Raw genomic sequence first — 16,016 nt, 5'->3', positions numbered from 1 at the left:
ACTATAAGCCATAATAATTAAAAAAAATTTAAAAATACCTAAAAACATACAAATAAATCGCGAAAAAATATTGTTATTAAATTTTATATATATATGATAGACGGAGTTTCGTTGGGGATATATATATTAAGGCAACGTGGTAAGATACCTTAATTATATCTCGTTAATTAATTTAGTGTTGACTAATTAGAAAAAAAAAAGTGTTGACTGATTAGAGAATATTGATTCATTCTCAATCTATTTTAAAAGGTTAATTCGATGTGGTTGTGTCAGTATTTGTTTTTAAAATCATTATTTATTATTTAATTATTTAATTTTATCTTTTACCTAAGATATAATAACTTTATCAAATACACTGTTTTTTCTTAATAATATTGTAATACGTGATGAAACAATTTATTATATCCAGAATACACTTGTAATGTCACAATGATAACTAGTAATTAACTTTTGTATGTGTTATAGTAGGCAAGTACGGTCTCGAATCAAGTCAATTTTTTTCAGATAATCAATCGATTGAAATTATTATTTAAAAATATCTTTTTAAGATAGCAAATAATAATTGAATGATCATCGAATAAATCAATTCACGCTACTGTTCAGGAAGAGGACATGAGCCAGTGAAACTGTCAAAAACAAAATTGTATATTTGTGTATATCATGGAAGTGTCAACTTCAATAGTTTTACTGTATATCATGTGTGTATCTGTTTTTATTTGAACATTTTGGTTATTTTCAGAATTAGTCAGAACAGTCACATTTTGAGAAAATTTCTCGAAATATATTTCTTTACTTAAATATTTTCAATTTAGCGTTTTATTGTATACTAAAAATGAAAGCAGAAATTAGAAAAGTTTTATCGAATCTAACACAATACGTCTACATTGAGAATTGAAGTTCCATTGTGATGACATTTAATTTACCAATAATTTATAACAATGAAAATGAAGTTATACAAAATTGGTTCATAAATAACTTGTATATATAGAAGGTGTATACATCCTATTTTGACGAAAGTGAAATAAAGGGTCAGCAACTAGTGTTTAATGTTATTTGGGCCAAATTACAAGTTTGATAACTCTAAGCTTGGGTGAAAAATAAAATAAAAAAGACAACTCTAAACTTCCTTTCATTTCATTATGTACCAAGTTTTAAGGACAAACAACATAAATTTCACTAAACTAAGTTTAATTAGTATGTGTTTTTCTGTTAATTTTTGAAATTATTATTCGTGTTGGATTTCGATTCCCTGATATATGGATATGATGTGTCCAAGTACATATATCACATGTATATAGGGATTAAAATTAGGTGTAATATGTTCCGAATAGGATTTACATATATTTGAGATACACTAAGACTCTCGCTCGCTTCTCTCCTTTACTACTTGCCTCTCTCATATCTCACTCATCTACTACTCAGTCTCCATATCTCACTCACCTCTCTATTCTCTTGTTGACCTCTCTCCCTCTCTTGTTCACCTTTTTTCGATATGAATTTGTATATCAGAATGCATCTTGAATAAATCTGATATCCCAGATATATGTGCCTAGAATGATTCGCATGCACCTGATATACACAATTTTTTTACCTTTCTCCTTATGTCTCAGTATTTTACAATGTATCCGATTGAAAAAATACATGTATATACACTATGTAGATCAACAAAGAGTGTTAAATTTTTTACCGACATTAGTTAATAGTCATTGATTCCAATATCGTTATAGACTTTAGGGATATTCACAACAAATATTAAATGTCACTAAAAAGACATATTTAGTGACTATTAAGCTATTGTCATTAATTAAATTATCAATAAAAATCATTTTTGATGTAATGATAAGGGTATCTAACATGAAATCTTGAATAAAATTATTACTTAATGAGATAATATATAATTATTTCAAATAACATTTAAAATTAATAAATACGATAAAAAAATATATTTATAATCAAATAAAAATTTCAATTATAATCTAGGCTCGACCACTCAAACCGATCTAAAGCGGACATGGAAATTAGTTAAGCGGGCCATGTTCCAATCAATTTCGGAGTTACACCGCCGGAGTATCTCAAAATTGGCTGCTGTTTTCACACTTGAGTTCCAACTGTCAAGTTGATTGGTCAGCACTCACCAGACCTTACGGAGATAAAATATGATTGTAATTTTTATTTATTTACTCATCTTTTAATTATAGTAAAGTCAATTCAATCGGGCGTTAAATAAATTTTTTCGTTTATTTTTTATTTGTCACTTATTATTTAAATAATTTTTTATTTTTTAATTACTTTTAACATAATAAAAAAATAATAAAAATGACTTATCTTTTCCTTTTAATATTAAATACTTATTTTTTTCAATTTCAAGACCTAATACTGAATATCATTTAATAAAATTTGATAAAATACTTTACCGAATTAAATAATAACAAGTAAAAAATGAACGAGGGGGGAATTTTTACTTTACGCGTAATGATAAGTTATGCTAAGGTACAAAAAAGTTGAAATATCGTGTACTTGTAAGTATTTTATATTACAATAAGAAGTAATTCCGAGTCTTTAGATGACTCATTTTGGAGATAATTGAGTCAAAAATGGTTTATCGAATTCTATTTTATTGTCATTATCCGAATCAATAAAAAATGGCCAATTACTTACAATCTAGAAGTAAAAAAAGGGAAAATGAACTAGTATCTTTAGATTATTATTGAAATTTCAGAGTTGCACCTGGTCTTATTATCCTTTATACTTACTTTTTCAGTAGTTTTGTGCACTTTTTTAGCATATCTCCCACGCACCTCAGTTGTAAGGAGTCACGGAGTGTGTAACGTAAGATAAAAGTGCACAAAATTACAAAAAATTAAATTCAGAGAAGTAATAAAACGTTAGCTTAATTAAAGTGTGTCCCTGAATTTCGATCATAGTATAAGAAGAATACTTGTGCATTTTCCTATTAAAAAGAATAAAAAGTTCATTGTTCATTTGAAAACCTATTTTCCTTTTTTTTTTAGAAAAAAAAAACCAACTAAAAAGAAAAAATTAATTTTTTTTGTCACTACTAGTATTTCTTTGGGTACATCTATTAAAAGAAAAACAAAGGCGGTCAAGCAACCTCAATTATTTTTATACAATAAGTAATTTATCACATCTTTCTCACTGGTCCCGTTATATTCCATTTCATTTCATATTTACCAATAAAAGAAATGGCTTTATTCAAAGAATTCCAAGCACTAGTAATTAGCAAGTTTGGAAAAGAACTTCAAAAGATTAACATTAATGTTAAAATAGATTTGTATATTGATTAAATTTGGGAATTAAAATACATTAAAAGATTGCTTATACATTATTGCAAGTATGTAGACATAAACCATGAAAATCTTTGAATTTAAGCCATGCAATAAATGGATACATTTCCCACTAATAAAAAAAATAAAATAAAATAAAGAGCAAGATTCATTTTATTTATTTTTTTTGTATAAAATAATTCATTGAAAGGTCAACTACAACACAAACTCTCAAAGAGTTCTCTTTAAATAGAAAGAGTGTGTTATTGAGAGTGAAAGGACTAAAGAACATGAAGATTACAATGGGAGAAAACTTTGCTTCCTTATGTCTACTTTCAATTCTTTTTATGTGTTTGTTTAGTTCCACATTTGCCATAAAAAAGGTAATTTAGTATCAAAGTTCTAATTTTTTTTCATTTGTTACTATTGAGTTAGGAGTAAAGTCTGCGTACAGTTTATACGATTATGTTGTTGTTGTTGTTCATTTGTGAATGTGATTTGTGTGTAGTCATATGTGGTGTACATGGGAGCACATTCACATGGAAAAGAAGTTTCATCTATTGATTATGATAATGTAAGAGATTCACATCATGAGTTTCTTGGATCATACTTAGGAGGAAGGTAATTAAATAGTACTTAATTATGTATTTACTTTTAATTAAGTCATATTTTGCTTTATCTTACATGTTTGATTATCTCATAATAGCAATGAGAAAGCAAAGGAATCAATTTTCTACTCTTATACTAGACACATCAATGGCTTTTCTGCTATGCTTGAAGATGAAGAAGCAATAGAAATTTCAAGTAAGTGATTTGGGGGTATTTTGGTCTTTTGTGTCATGTTGTATTTGCCTTTTGTTTCAGATTCATGTCAAGTAGGGCCACTACATGGCTAAGGCTCGAATTCAAAAACTCTATACCTAATGTCTACTAGTCAAAAAAGTTTGCTAATTCAGATTCAAGTCATATAAGGCTTGTTAAGTTTTAATGAATATTACTTTTAAACATATTCTGATTAAACCGAAAAATTATACGTTGTTAATATGAAATTTTTTTTTCAGAGCATCCACAAGTAGTATCAGTATTTGAAAACAGGGGAAGAAAATTACACACAACAAGATCATGGAGCTTTTTGGGGTTAGAGAATAATGATGGAGTTATTCCTTCAAGTTCATTATGGAAAAAGGCAAGATTTGGAGAAGATAGTGTCATTGGCAATCTTGATACTGGTACTTTTTAAATATTTTGTGTTTGATTAATCAATTTATGAATCATTATTATCATCGTAATTTATGTTTAGATAATATTTCAAAAATACTTATAAAAAATTGATCAAACAGACTAGTATTAGTTTCCGCTTTAGTCAACAAATAGGCATGTGAAGAAAATTGAGGTTGCAATAAATAGAGCCTTAGATCATTGACTTTGTTTGATGTAAAAGATGTGTTGTTTTGTGATCCCATAATTATGATAAAGTCTGTTAGAAGTTTGTGTGATTTGATCTTGATAACAATAAACTATATAGTAGTTGAATTAAATATTGATATTTCAAGATCTTATTAATCTTGGCCAACCCATTTTCACATATACCAAAATATATTTATCTATTTGATAGAAGGTTCTTTTATCAACAATTTCTGCACCTTTCAGTAGTTGAAAGAGTAAACATTGGATAAGTAGATTATTTTATTCACAATTAATTAGTGTGCTTTTGGGTTGGTGGGGTCAATTAAAGTCTAATATTTTATTTAGAATTATAATTAATTAATTCTTATTGTCTGAAAATCAACAAGTCAATTTTGCTTTTGTGTAGAAGTTCAATTCCTACATTTATTTTATAAAATGATGTTGTTCAATAATTCATATAGCTTGTGTTGTCCTATCATAGACAAAAAATCTACATTATAGTGGACAGTAACGGAGTCACATTTGTCTAAGGAATTTAATTATATCGTGTATATATAGAGTATCGATTTTCTTATTGAAAATTTTGACGGGCGTTTGTGATGTAATAATTGAAAGAAAAGAATAAGGTTCTGATGTACTTGCCTCAAAAGATGTATGTTTTTCATCCTTTCTTATTTGTCTTAAATTGGTCAACCTTTTGCAATTCACAATTCCAATACAACTTTTCCCCTTTTTGTATATGAATTTTGGACTTTAAAAAGAGTTGATGATGATTCATTTTTCTTTTGTAACATTATGACATTGTGGACCAGGTGCATGGCCTGAATCAGAAAGCTTTAGTGATGAAGGATATGGACCAATTCCATCAAAGTGGAGAGGAATTTGTCAAAGTGATTTTGATCCCACATTTCATTGTAATAGGTACTTGTATATCCCTATTTATGTCCACTTCTTTTTGCACCTTATCTCCACAGCTCAACAAACAGAATATTTTGCACTTTAGAACATTCACAACACTGACATTGTATCTCTTTCAACTTTAATCCACGTCTGAATTAGAGCGTACACATATCTTATTCGTATCTTGTAAGATAGAGAAAAGACTGTTTGTTGATAAACCCTACTAATTAAGAAAAACATGATGAAACTTTTTGAAAAAACAACATTAAATACACAAAAAGAGTACGTTAATCGAAGTACAAGAGATGATAGGTCGTAACAGAAATCGTAGGACAAAAAATTACGGAGAAAATAAACATTCAGGTACCTACTAATCTTCTACTAGAATTTGTATCATCCATAACCTCATATTCAAGGACTTGTATTCAGCAAGTAATAACTGTGTCATGTCTTGTTTAACCACCTCTACCTCTACCTTTCCTGAAACAATCCATAGCAAACCTCTCAATCCTCTCCACTTGGACATCCGTGCGTATCCTCTTCACATGTCTGAATCATCTTAGCCTCGCTTCACACATCTTGTCCGCTACTAAGGTCACTCCTACCTTCTCATGGATAGCTTCATTTCTAATTCTATCTCTCCTAGAGCGTCCACAAATATACCACACAATCCTCATCTCGCAACTTTCATCTTTTGAACGCATACATTTTTGTGTATTTGCTTTAATAACTTGTAATTTTTGGCAAGATAGGTAAATTCTAAAGTGGGTGTTGAATTGTTACCCAAGTCACCAAATCCGTGAAGAATTGAAATTGGCTTAACTAGTGAAGAAATCATACTTCAAAGCATCTATTTAGGATATGAATTCAACATTATTTTAGTGTTGGAATGAAGTTTTTGATATTTTAGTTACGTACATTTTCATTAAAGGAAGCTAATTGGAGCAAGGTATTTCAACAAAGGGTACGCTACACTAGCAGGATCGCTAAATTCAACCTTCAATACACCGCGAGACACTGATGGCCATGGTTCCCACACGTTGTCCACAGCCGGTGGAAACTTTGTTGAAGGATCAAGTGTTTTCGGATATGGAAACGGGACAGCAAAGGGTGGATCACCAAAAGCAAGAGTAGCAGCTTACAAAGTTTGCTGGACTCCAATTTCAGGCAATGAGTGTTTCGATGCAGACATCTTGGCTGCATTTGATATGGCTATTCATGATGGCGTTGACGTCCTTTCTGTATCACTAGGAGGAGATGCAGTACCCTATGCCAATGACAGCATTGCTATCGGTTCGTTTCATGCTGTTAAGCATGGCATTGTTGTGGTTACCTCTGCTGGTAACTCTGGTCCTGCTGTTAGTACAGTATCAAACGTTGCACCTTGGGTCATTACTGTCGGTGCAAGCACTATGGATCGTCAGTTCCCTAGCTATGTAACACTCGGAAACAACAAGTGTTACAAGGTAGTAATATTCTTTTCCTTGAATAGTACATGTGACATTCTTGATGGATGAGTTGAACCTACTTGCTAGTACTATTTTTTCGCTCTGCTTCAGAAGATTTGAGTTTAATCAAACGGTATTTTGATAGGGAGAAAGCTTATCTGTTGAAGCATTGCCTAAAGGAAAGTTATTCCCAATCATTACTGCTGCTTCAGCAAAAGCTACTCATGCTACAACCTACGACGCGTAAGAAGAACAACCTTACTCCCCTAGTTCTCAACACAAACAAATTTTCGAGATTTTGCTTGGTTAACATTTACTTATTTTCTATGTTTTCTATGCAGGCAACTATGCAAAGCTGGTGCATTGGATCCTAAGAAGGTAAAGGGAACTATTTTAGTTTGCTTAAGAGGAGAAAATGCAAGAGTTGACAAGGGCCAACAAGCTGCTCTGGCTGGTGCAGTTGCAATGGTTCTAGCCAACGATTATGCATCGGGCAACGAAATTATTGCTGATCCTCACGTCTTACCTGCTACGCAAATTAGTTACACTGATGGACTTGATGTAATCGCTTATGTTAATTCAACAAGGTATATTAGCAATTTATAGATGGATTTAACTTATATACACTGACTGTACTTAACTAAGTCTTTGCGTTTCTTGTTAAAATGTTATAAGCAGGGCACCTACGGCTTTTATTACACATCCAACAACTCAATTGGGGACAAAGCCAGCCCCGGTGATGGCAGCATTTTCATCGATAGGGCCTAACACTGTTACCCCACAGATTCTTAAGGTTTTACAATAAACTGAACATTGTTTGTGGTGATGTTATTAGTATTAGTCCAACCATTTTTTGAGTTATTTGTTTGGTATTATGTTTGCAGCCTGATATCACTGCCCCAGGAGTGAGCATAATCGCTGCCTTTACTGGCGCTCAAGGTCCTACAGAACAAGCTTTTGATAAACGTCGCGTTAAATTTAACTCTGTTTCAGGCACTTCTATGTCATGCCCTCATGTATCTGGCATTGTTGGTCTTTTAAAAACTCTCCATCCAACTTGGAGTCCTTCTGCTATCAAATCCGCAATTATGACAACTGGTGAGAGGCAAATAATAGCCTTTTTCAATTACAAATGTGTTACATCGTACTGGTTCTGATACCATGTTGTTGTTTTTTCTCGTTATACAGCAAGAACACGAGACAATTCTGTAGAGCCAATGTTGAATGCTAGTTACATCAAAACAAGTCCATTTGCTTATGGAGCAGGGCACGTTAGGCCAAATCGCGCTATGGACCCTGGCTTGGTCTACGACTTGACAATCGATGATTATTTGAGTTTTCTATGCGCACAAGGCTACAACGAAACTCAAATCAAGACGTTCACACTAGGCTCTTTCAAATGCCCTGATCCGATTAATTTCATCGACATGAATTTACCATCAATCACAGTGCCTAATCTGAATAGCTCTGTCACAATTACAAGAACTTTGAAGAATGTTGGATCTCCAGGTACGTATAAAGCGCGAATTCGACACCCCATTGGAATTTCTGCTGTTGTTGAGCCAAATAGTTTGGAATTCAAGAATATTAATGAGGAGAAATCGTTTAAGCTAACATTGAAGGTTAAAGGATCTAAGGCACCAAAAGATTATGTATTTGGACAATTAATTTGGTCTGATAATAAGCATTATGTTAGAAGTCCAATTGTAGTAAAATGTACCTAAGTAGATTTTTTAGATTTAAAGTAATTAGTTACTTTGACTGATTTATTTTCCCTCATGTTCCACCAAAAAAAAAAGAGAAAAATATATAGTGTAGTTCTTATTTATTAATGAAATTTTTTAGTTACAATTCAATTATATTTTGATTTTTAGTTATACTTTCAAATTATGATTTGAAGATGACCAATTATTTATTGTGAAATGTCGTTTGAGTTGGTGTCAAGGTCGAGGGTCGGGTTTTGAGTTGGGATTGAGAGTCAAGAGTCAGAGTTGGAATCAGGAGTCGGGTGTTAGGAGTTGGTGCAACCGATCTGAGTCAAGTATCGAGTCAGGTTCGATTGTCAAGGTTAAATCTAAACACATCCTATATGTTAACTTTAAACTTCACATCGTTTGCTTCAACTAACACTCAAGAGATATATCTTAAAGAGGGTCAATTACTATTAACGTAAACTTAATAACTATATACTACAATATAAATAAATAATTTCACTAAATTTGTTACAAATAATTAGTTGTCCATTCAGTTATTATCGTAATATTAACTTGACGCTTATGAAGAAACTCAGGATATGAGTCATGGATCTAACTCGATTAACACTTAAAACATATTATTATTTATCTTAATTATTCAAAATAACATAAACTAGAGGAATGAAGAATTAGACTGCAAATAAATTATTAGCATTTCTCCTTGAAATTATGTATACATACACAAAAAGAAAAGAAAAGAAAAAAGGAAATTCTGTTTTCTTTCTGTACTAGGGAAAACAGATATGTGAAGGAAGAGATATTCATAATTAAAGTATACTAATTAATGACATAGCATTGGAATTTTCTTCATAATTTTTTTGCTAATCCACAGGCCTAAGTAGAATTTTTATGAAGTCTGATTGTTAAACCATTTTTGAACTCCACATATGGATAAGCAATGGGTTGTTCTCCTTCTTCTACCTCCCATCTACATATAAAAAATATGTATCCATAATTTTAGCACAATAAAAAGATATAAATAGAACCCTAATCACAAATAGCTATTTTATTATAATATATAATTGAGAAATAGTTATTGTCATGGAATTTCTAATTCAACAATCGAAACTTTAGGATAGAGAAACATGTACGATGTGATTATAGATAAAAAGGTGATAAAATTAGCTCATGAGACCATGATTCGCCTCAGTTTGGATTGAATATTGAGATGTATATTTATTCGCTCAACCCATCAAAGTTCCGGTTGATATCTAACCAATATTGATCAATAAAAATTTGACAAGATATTTTCTTAAACACTTCTTTTAAAATTTGATTTCTTATGTCGATAGAATTTTATTAGATAAAAAAAAAGGAATTAAACTTAATAGTAAGAATTGTGCATGTTGAAATTTGACCCGCATTTTAGCCAATTTCAACTCAACGTATAATTTTTGAGCGAGACTGCAACAATCAGTCTTACTCAGTTCATTTTAACCGATTCAAATTCAGTCCAACTCAATTCATTTTAACTGTTCAAATTTAGTCCAACTCAACTCATTTTATATATAGAATGACATCTATTAATTATATAAGAAATTCTTGTTAAAATAATCTCACAAACATTAATGAATTAACACTAGAGAAAATATTTAAGTACCTGTATTTTTGTACAAGGTGGTGAAGGAAGAAGGCTACTTCAACCTTTGCAAGTTCAAATCCAGGACAACATCTTGATCCTCCCCCAAAAGGAGTCAACTTCTTGCTTATTTGCTCATCACTCTAAAAACATTTAATTACAATTCAAAAAAATAAATTAACAAATAATAACATTCGAAAAAAAAATCTATACATAGTTAATATAAATAATTTCATTTGTACCATTAGATCATTCAAATTATATTAAGCCTTGTTAAAATATGAAATTTATGATCTCGAATAAATTTTCTCAAAAACAATTTGTCTAACTCATATGTTGTGATAATGTATTTAACGAATAAATATAACTTATTATAATAAATATTTTTTTTATACTGACGATTTATATAACTTAAATTCGAAAGTGATATAATTACCTCCCATCTCCAAGGATTAAAGTGGAGTGCATTAGGATGAACTGATGGGTCCAAATGAACAGCACTGAATACTGGTAGGACCTTCCAACCCGCTGGAATCACATAATCTACAATTTTCACAATATTTAAAACATTACATTATAAACATTAAAAAAATAAAATTAATTAATTGTGAAAAATGCAAAAAGCTCATGCATGCATTATTACATATGAACATTATTATTTTTTTAAAATACAATATTTTGGAGCATTACAGGTCAAACACACATACAAACCTTTAAATTTGACATCTTTAAGTGCCTTTCGGTGCACAAATTTGACAACATTCCCATATCTTAAAGCTTCATTTATTACCTGTATGTATATTAAATAACAATAAAATAAATTAAGTTAAAGAAATAATTAAAAAAAATATTACTCAAATTATATTTCGTTCTTTTTTATCTATATAAAGCATATGAGGGCAAAAAATCAGATTTGCTCCCCTATTTATAGATCATCATTTCATAATTGAGGTGTCGATAAACAATTATTTTCAAAACATAACATAGATAATTTGAGATGAGGAGAACAATAATAATATTGCTTGTCGTTTTTTAGAAAATGTTTATTATTATTAAAAAAATTCTTTATTTAAAAAAATATAAAAATAATTTGAGACGGACGAAATATAATATTTTTGTAATGATTATAGTCAGCTTATTCTCACAACCTTTTGAGTGAAGTCCATCTTTTGGTAATCTTCCCAATTCAATAACTCCTTTTCCTTCGTGCTTCGTATGTTATCATGCTCTTCCTACATCATTAATATAATTAATAAAATAAAGTTTAGAAACTTTATATAAAAAAAAAAAAGAACACGTCAAAAATATAATGATTATTAAAAAAGAAAAACAATATAATACTACTCTATGTAACTTTTTTAATACTAGTATTTAATTTAATAGTCTTTGATTTCAAGAGAAAATGTATAAACTATAGTTAATTTAGGTACACAATTATGGATGGAATAACCACTACCACACCACGATAAAAATTAACTTTTAGCAGTAACAAATAGATATATTAATAAAAAGTGTTTAATTCTTTACTAAGTATCATCAGATCAAATGTTAGTAATACATACGAAGAATATTAATTGCCGCTAAAAAAAAAATTAGCGGCAATTGCTAATCAATTGTATTGTTTATTTTTCGCTAAATTTCTGACTCCATCACTATACACAACACTTCTAACAAAAATGATCAAATATTTTGAAACAAATTTAATTCATGACGATGATAACGAGTAATAATATTACCTTGAGTCGATCGAAAGCAGTTTGTGATTGACCAATAAAAAAGACAACCATAGCCATAAGGAGAGAAGTGGTCTCATAACCACCAAGTAAAGAATCAAGAACAAAGCTAACTTTTTCCTCTTCAGATAAGGTATCAACACAAAGAAGTATCTCTAGAAAATCATTTTTTTTACCATCACCATCAACAACATGTTTTCTTCTTCTTTCCTCTATAATTGCTTTGATAGTTGAAGATATTCTACTTCTAGCCTGTAAAGAAAAAAGAAAAAAATATAAAGTTGAATTTCACATGCCTTACTTTATTAATCTTATTCCAACAAAAGCATATCTAAAAATAAAAAAAATATATATATTTTAAATAATTAATTAAATGAACCTGCACTGCTCTTGCATATGGAGTTCCAGGTATGTATAATGGTAAAGAAATTAATCCTCTCATAAAAGCAAGAAAATCTTGAAGAATTAATGCACTTTGTGGATTATCTGGAGTTAATCCAAGTACTTGCTTCACTATCACATTGAATGAAAACTGCAATAATTAACCACACACAAAAGAAAAAAAAAATCAAAGTTATTATCACAAAAAACACAATTTTTATACTAAAAGTATCGCAATTTAAATTTTATATACCGACAATATAAAAAAAAATGAAAAAAGTTACATATTTGACCGCTCAATCATAAATATTTATAAGCCCCAGATGATATACACTAAATTAATGTATATTTATATATTTGCTCACTATTTTTTATTAGATGAATGGAGATTTAAATTAATTTCTCATATACATAATTATATCAACTCCTATCTATATCCTAAAATAATATAAGTTACTTTAAGAGGCAGAGTTATAATTTTGCTTACAAATTTTGCTTTGACTCAAAATTTTAATTTGTCTAATGACAAATACGTAAAAATAAACTAAATTATACTTATAGTGTATATAATTAAGATTAATGAGATTAATTAATACCTTTCTTGCCTCTTCCCAGTATCTGACTTGATGTTTATCTTTCCATGATTGGAGAATCTGAAGTGCTAATGTTTCAACATCATTAATAAACTCAGGTTTAGACTTAATGGTGCTGATTAGTGATAATGAAACATTCCTAAGCCTTTTATGTGTGTCGCCAACAGCCACAAGCAATGAAACTTTGCCAAGTATACCATGAATTGGCTTTGGATAACTACACTGAAATAACTTATCTTCGTTTTGTAATATGAAGTAATTAAGGTCTTGGTCACATGACACCACTGTTGGGGAGAAAAATAAATGTGACTTGAACACTTTCCCATACCTGAAAAAAAATAAATGTAACATGCAATAATCATAATATCAACTGTCAATTCATTCTTAATCAGAAATCTCGATATTCAACTGATATGACAAATTAAAAAGATTATAATCCTAAGGAGTGGTGTATGGTACTTTAATTATTTTTTTTTAAAAAAAAAGAGACATAATAATGAAGAAGCATGTTACTTACCTAGAACAATGTTGTTGAAGGAAAGTACCAATAGAATTAGAAGGATGAGGCTTCAAAAAGGAAAGGGTTTCACCAAGTAAAGGCCATCCAAAAGTGCCCTTGGGAATAACATGAAGAGTAGTACCATAATTATTGAAGAACAAAGGCCAAAAATGGTTTAATGTTATGCCAATTACAAAACTAAAAACTAGGGTGATAACAATTATCAAAAGACTACCTTCTTCACCCATTGAAGTTTTAATTTTATGAGTTGTGATGAGAAGAAAGAAAATGGATTTTTATGAAGTTGGTAGCAAATTAGTGTTGGGCTTGACTACATATTTATAGAGAGGAGATAGAGAAGGGGGAGAAAAAAAAAGTTGTTTATGGTGGATAGGAAACAAGCTTTTAATTATTTCTACTCAAATATTATTCTTTTTGTCTCAATTTAATTGATATACTTAAAATTTTGATATTATTAATTTTTAAATTTTAAACTTGAATTTAGATATATAAGCCTTAAATTTTTTAAATAAAAATTTACTATTTCATTTTAATTAATTTATCTTACTTTCTTTTTTAATCTTCAAAGAGAACACATCTTTTTTCCTTTTTAACAATATTTTAATTATTACTTACGCGGAGTTTTAAGAATATAAAAAAGATTTTTGTATCTTATGGTCCTAAGAGCCTGTTTGGCTCAGCTTAAAAGCTGGTCAAACTGACTTAAAAGCTGATTTTTGACTTATTTAGCTGTTTGGCAATACTCAAAACAACTTATTTTAAGTTAAAAAAAACTTATTTTAAGCCAAAAGTTAAAAGTTGGGGTAGGGGTGTTTTTGTTTTTTTTTTTTCAGCTTATAAGCTGTTTTAAATTGACCACATTTTTACCTTTTTGCCCTTAATATTTTAATACAATCTTTAAATTACCCACATAACCCCAACATCTCTTTCTTCTATTTTTCCATTTTCACGTGTGGATGATAGACAATTACTATTACTAATGAATGAAAATAAAATAAATCTTAAATCTTTCAAGTGATCTATTCAAATTATATATTATTAAAATGTAAAATAAGTTGCACATATAACTTAAATAAAAATTTATATTCCTCTTATAAATAATTTGTGATAATAAAGAAATATATCAATGATAGACAATTATTATTATCTATGGATGAAACTAAAATAAAATCTTAAATCGTTCTTTAATCTATTCAAATTATATATCTTTAAAATCTATAATAAGTTTATATTCCTCTTATAAATAATTTGTGATGAGAAAGAAATATGTGAATGATAGCAAAATATAATTATTTATGGTTGTAAAATATAAATTAATTAACTTTTATTATGTTAACAATTTTTAAGGGTTTTTCAGACATTTTGATTTAAAAAGCTGTTTATCAGCACTTATTTGCCAAACACATCAACAACTTTTTTTTTTAACTTCAGCACTTTTATCCAAACGCATAACTGTTTATTTTAAAAATAAATTTCAGCACTTTCAAAAGTACTTTTTTAAAGCTGCTTTTATTAAGTCCATCCAAACGGATCCTAAGATTAGGTTGATTGTACAAAATTATTTTTTAATCTTGTACCCTTAAATATGTCACGTGAAAAACTAATTTTAAAATGTTACCAACAAAGAGAAAGCTATCATTCTTTTGTGAACAAACTAAAAAGAAAAAGAAATCATTTTTCTGAAACAGAGAGAGTACTATTTTTTATATGATATGTTTTTTTTTAACGATATTTTAGAACATTTACATATCTTTAATTTAAGACCATTAAAATTTAAATTCTTTTTATTTTCTTATCCTTTGTATTAAGTCAAAATTAAATTAAAAAACTATAAAACTGTTGAGGCTTATAATTCACCATATGTAAAATATATAATATGTAAAGAAACTTCGTTTAAAAAAATTTGATTAATTTTAAAATTTTTAATTATATTACATAAATTAAAACGATGAATTAATAATATTATAATAATGAGGGTGAATATTAAATTTTGTCAGATGCATAGGAAATGAAATCAAGCTAGTCTGGGATCTACTCCTATACAAACAGTAGGTACAGGTTATGGAAAAAAGATACTGTACCAAACTACCCATTTATGAATCATATTTAAATTTAACTATTTTTATACACAAAACAATAATACTAAATTTTTTCTTTTGACTAAATAATCTTGTCCCATTTTAACTATCATTCTCCGTTTTATATTAGTTATCAATATTTTAACATTATTTATTTTAATATAATAATTAATTTATAAATTAGGATGAAATCACACTTTTTTTTTGTTTTTATACCTTTAAATTGTTTATTAAGGAAATTAAATATGAAAATTTGTATGGGTACATCAGTGGGGAAAATATAATAATATAAGATTAAATTTATTAAATAGCTTATGTTGTAAATAAATAAATTATTAA

General features: G+C 28.9%; 2 protein-coding genes across 2 annotated transcripts; one reads left to right on the top strand and one right to left on the bottom strand.

Moving 5' to 3' along the window:
* The first annotated feature begins 3,354 nt into the window (after positions 1-3,354).
* LOC101251598 (subtilisin-like protease SBT5.3) lies at positions 3,355-8,895 on the top strand. Its single transcript, XM_004243169.5, has 11 exons — positions 3,355-3,667; positions 3,793-3,905; positions 3,991-4,088; positions 4,346-4,513; positions 5,504-5,612; positions 6,523-7,057; positions 7,185-7,282; positions 7,381-7,626; positions 7,718-7,832; positions 7,924-8,137; positions 8,228-8,895. Exons 1-11 carry the CDS (start codon positions 3,575-3,577, stop codon positions 8,761-8,763), a joined length of 2,325 nt encoding a protein of 774 aa, XP_004243217.1. The 5' UTR covers positions 3,355-3,574; the 3' UTR covers positions 8,764-8,895.
* Positions 8,896-9,422: 527 nt separating this feature from the next.
* On the bottom strand, positions 9,423-13,879 carry CYP724B2 (cytochrome P450 724B1-like). The gene is made up of 9 exons (NM_001279143.2): positions 13,597-13,879; positions 13,083-13,407; positions 12,485-12,637; positions 12,109-12,357; positions 11,521-11,604; positions 11,084-11,162; positions 10,809-10,915; positions 10,394-10,515; positions 9,423-9,721 (listed from the first exon to the last, which is right to left on the bottom strand). The coding sequence occupies exons 1-9, from the start codon at positions 13,824-13,826 to the stop codon at positions 9,628-9,630; spliced, it is 1,443 nt and encodes a 480-aa protein (NP_001266072.1). The 5' UTR covers positions 13,827-13,879; the 3' UTR covers positions 9,423-9,627.
* Between the last annotated feature and the right edge of the window lie 2,137 nt (positions 13,880-16,016).

Source organism: Solanum lycopersicum, chromosome 7 (assembly GCF_036512215.1).
Source record: "Solanum lycopersicum chromosome 7, SLM_r2.1".
Lineage (NCBI taxonomy): Eukaryota > Viridiplantae > Streptophyta > Magnoliopsida > Solanales > Solanaceae > Solanum > Solanum lycopersicum.
This window is presented reverse-complemented; position numbering and strand designations above follow the sequence as displayed.

Bases quoted from the DNA above. Each gene is read 5' to 3' on its own strand.
- CYP724B2 (NM_001279143.2), bottom strand. From the start codon at position 13,826: ATGGGTGAAGAAGGTAGTCTTTTGATAATTGTTATCACCCTAGTTTTT. The intron at 12,358-12,484 runs GTTCATTTAATT...TTTTCTTTACAG, and splicing joins CATATGCAAGAGCAGTGCAG to GCTAGAAGTAGAATATCTTC. The intron at 11,605-12,108 runs GTAATATTATTA...TTAATGATGTAG, and splicing joins CTGCTTTCGATCGACTCAAG to GAAGAGCATGATAACATACG.
- LOC101251598 (XM_004243169.5), top strand. From the start codon at position 3,575: ATGAAGATTACAATGGGAGAAAACTTTGCTTCCTTATGTCTACTTTCA. The intron at 4,089-4,345 runs GTAAGTGATTTG...TTTTTTTTTCAG, and splicing joins AGAAGCAATAGAAATTTCAA to AGCATCCACAAGTAGTATCA. The intron at 7,627-7,717 runs GTATATTAGCAA...TGTTATAAGCAG, and splicing joins GCTTATGTTAATTCAACAAG to GGCACCTACGGCTTTTATTA.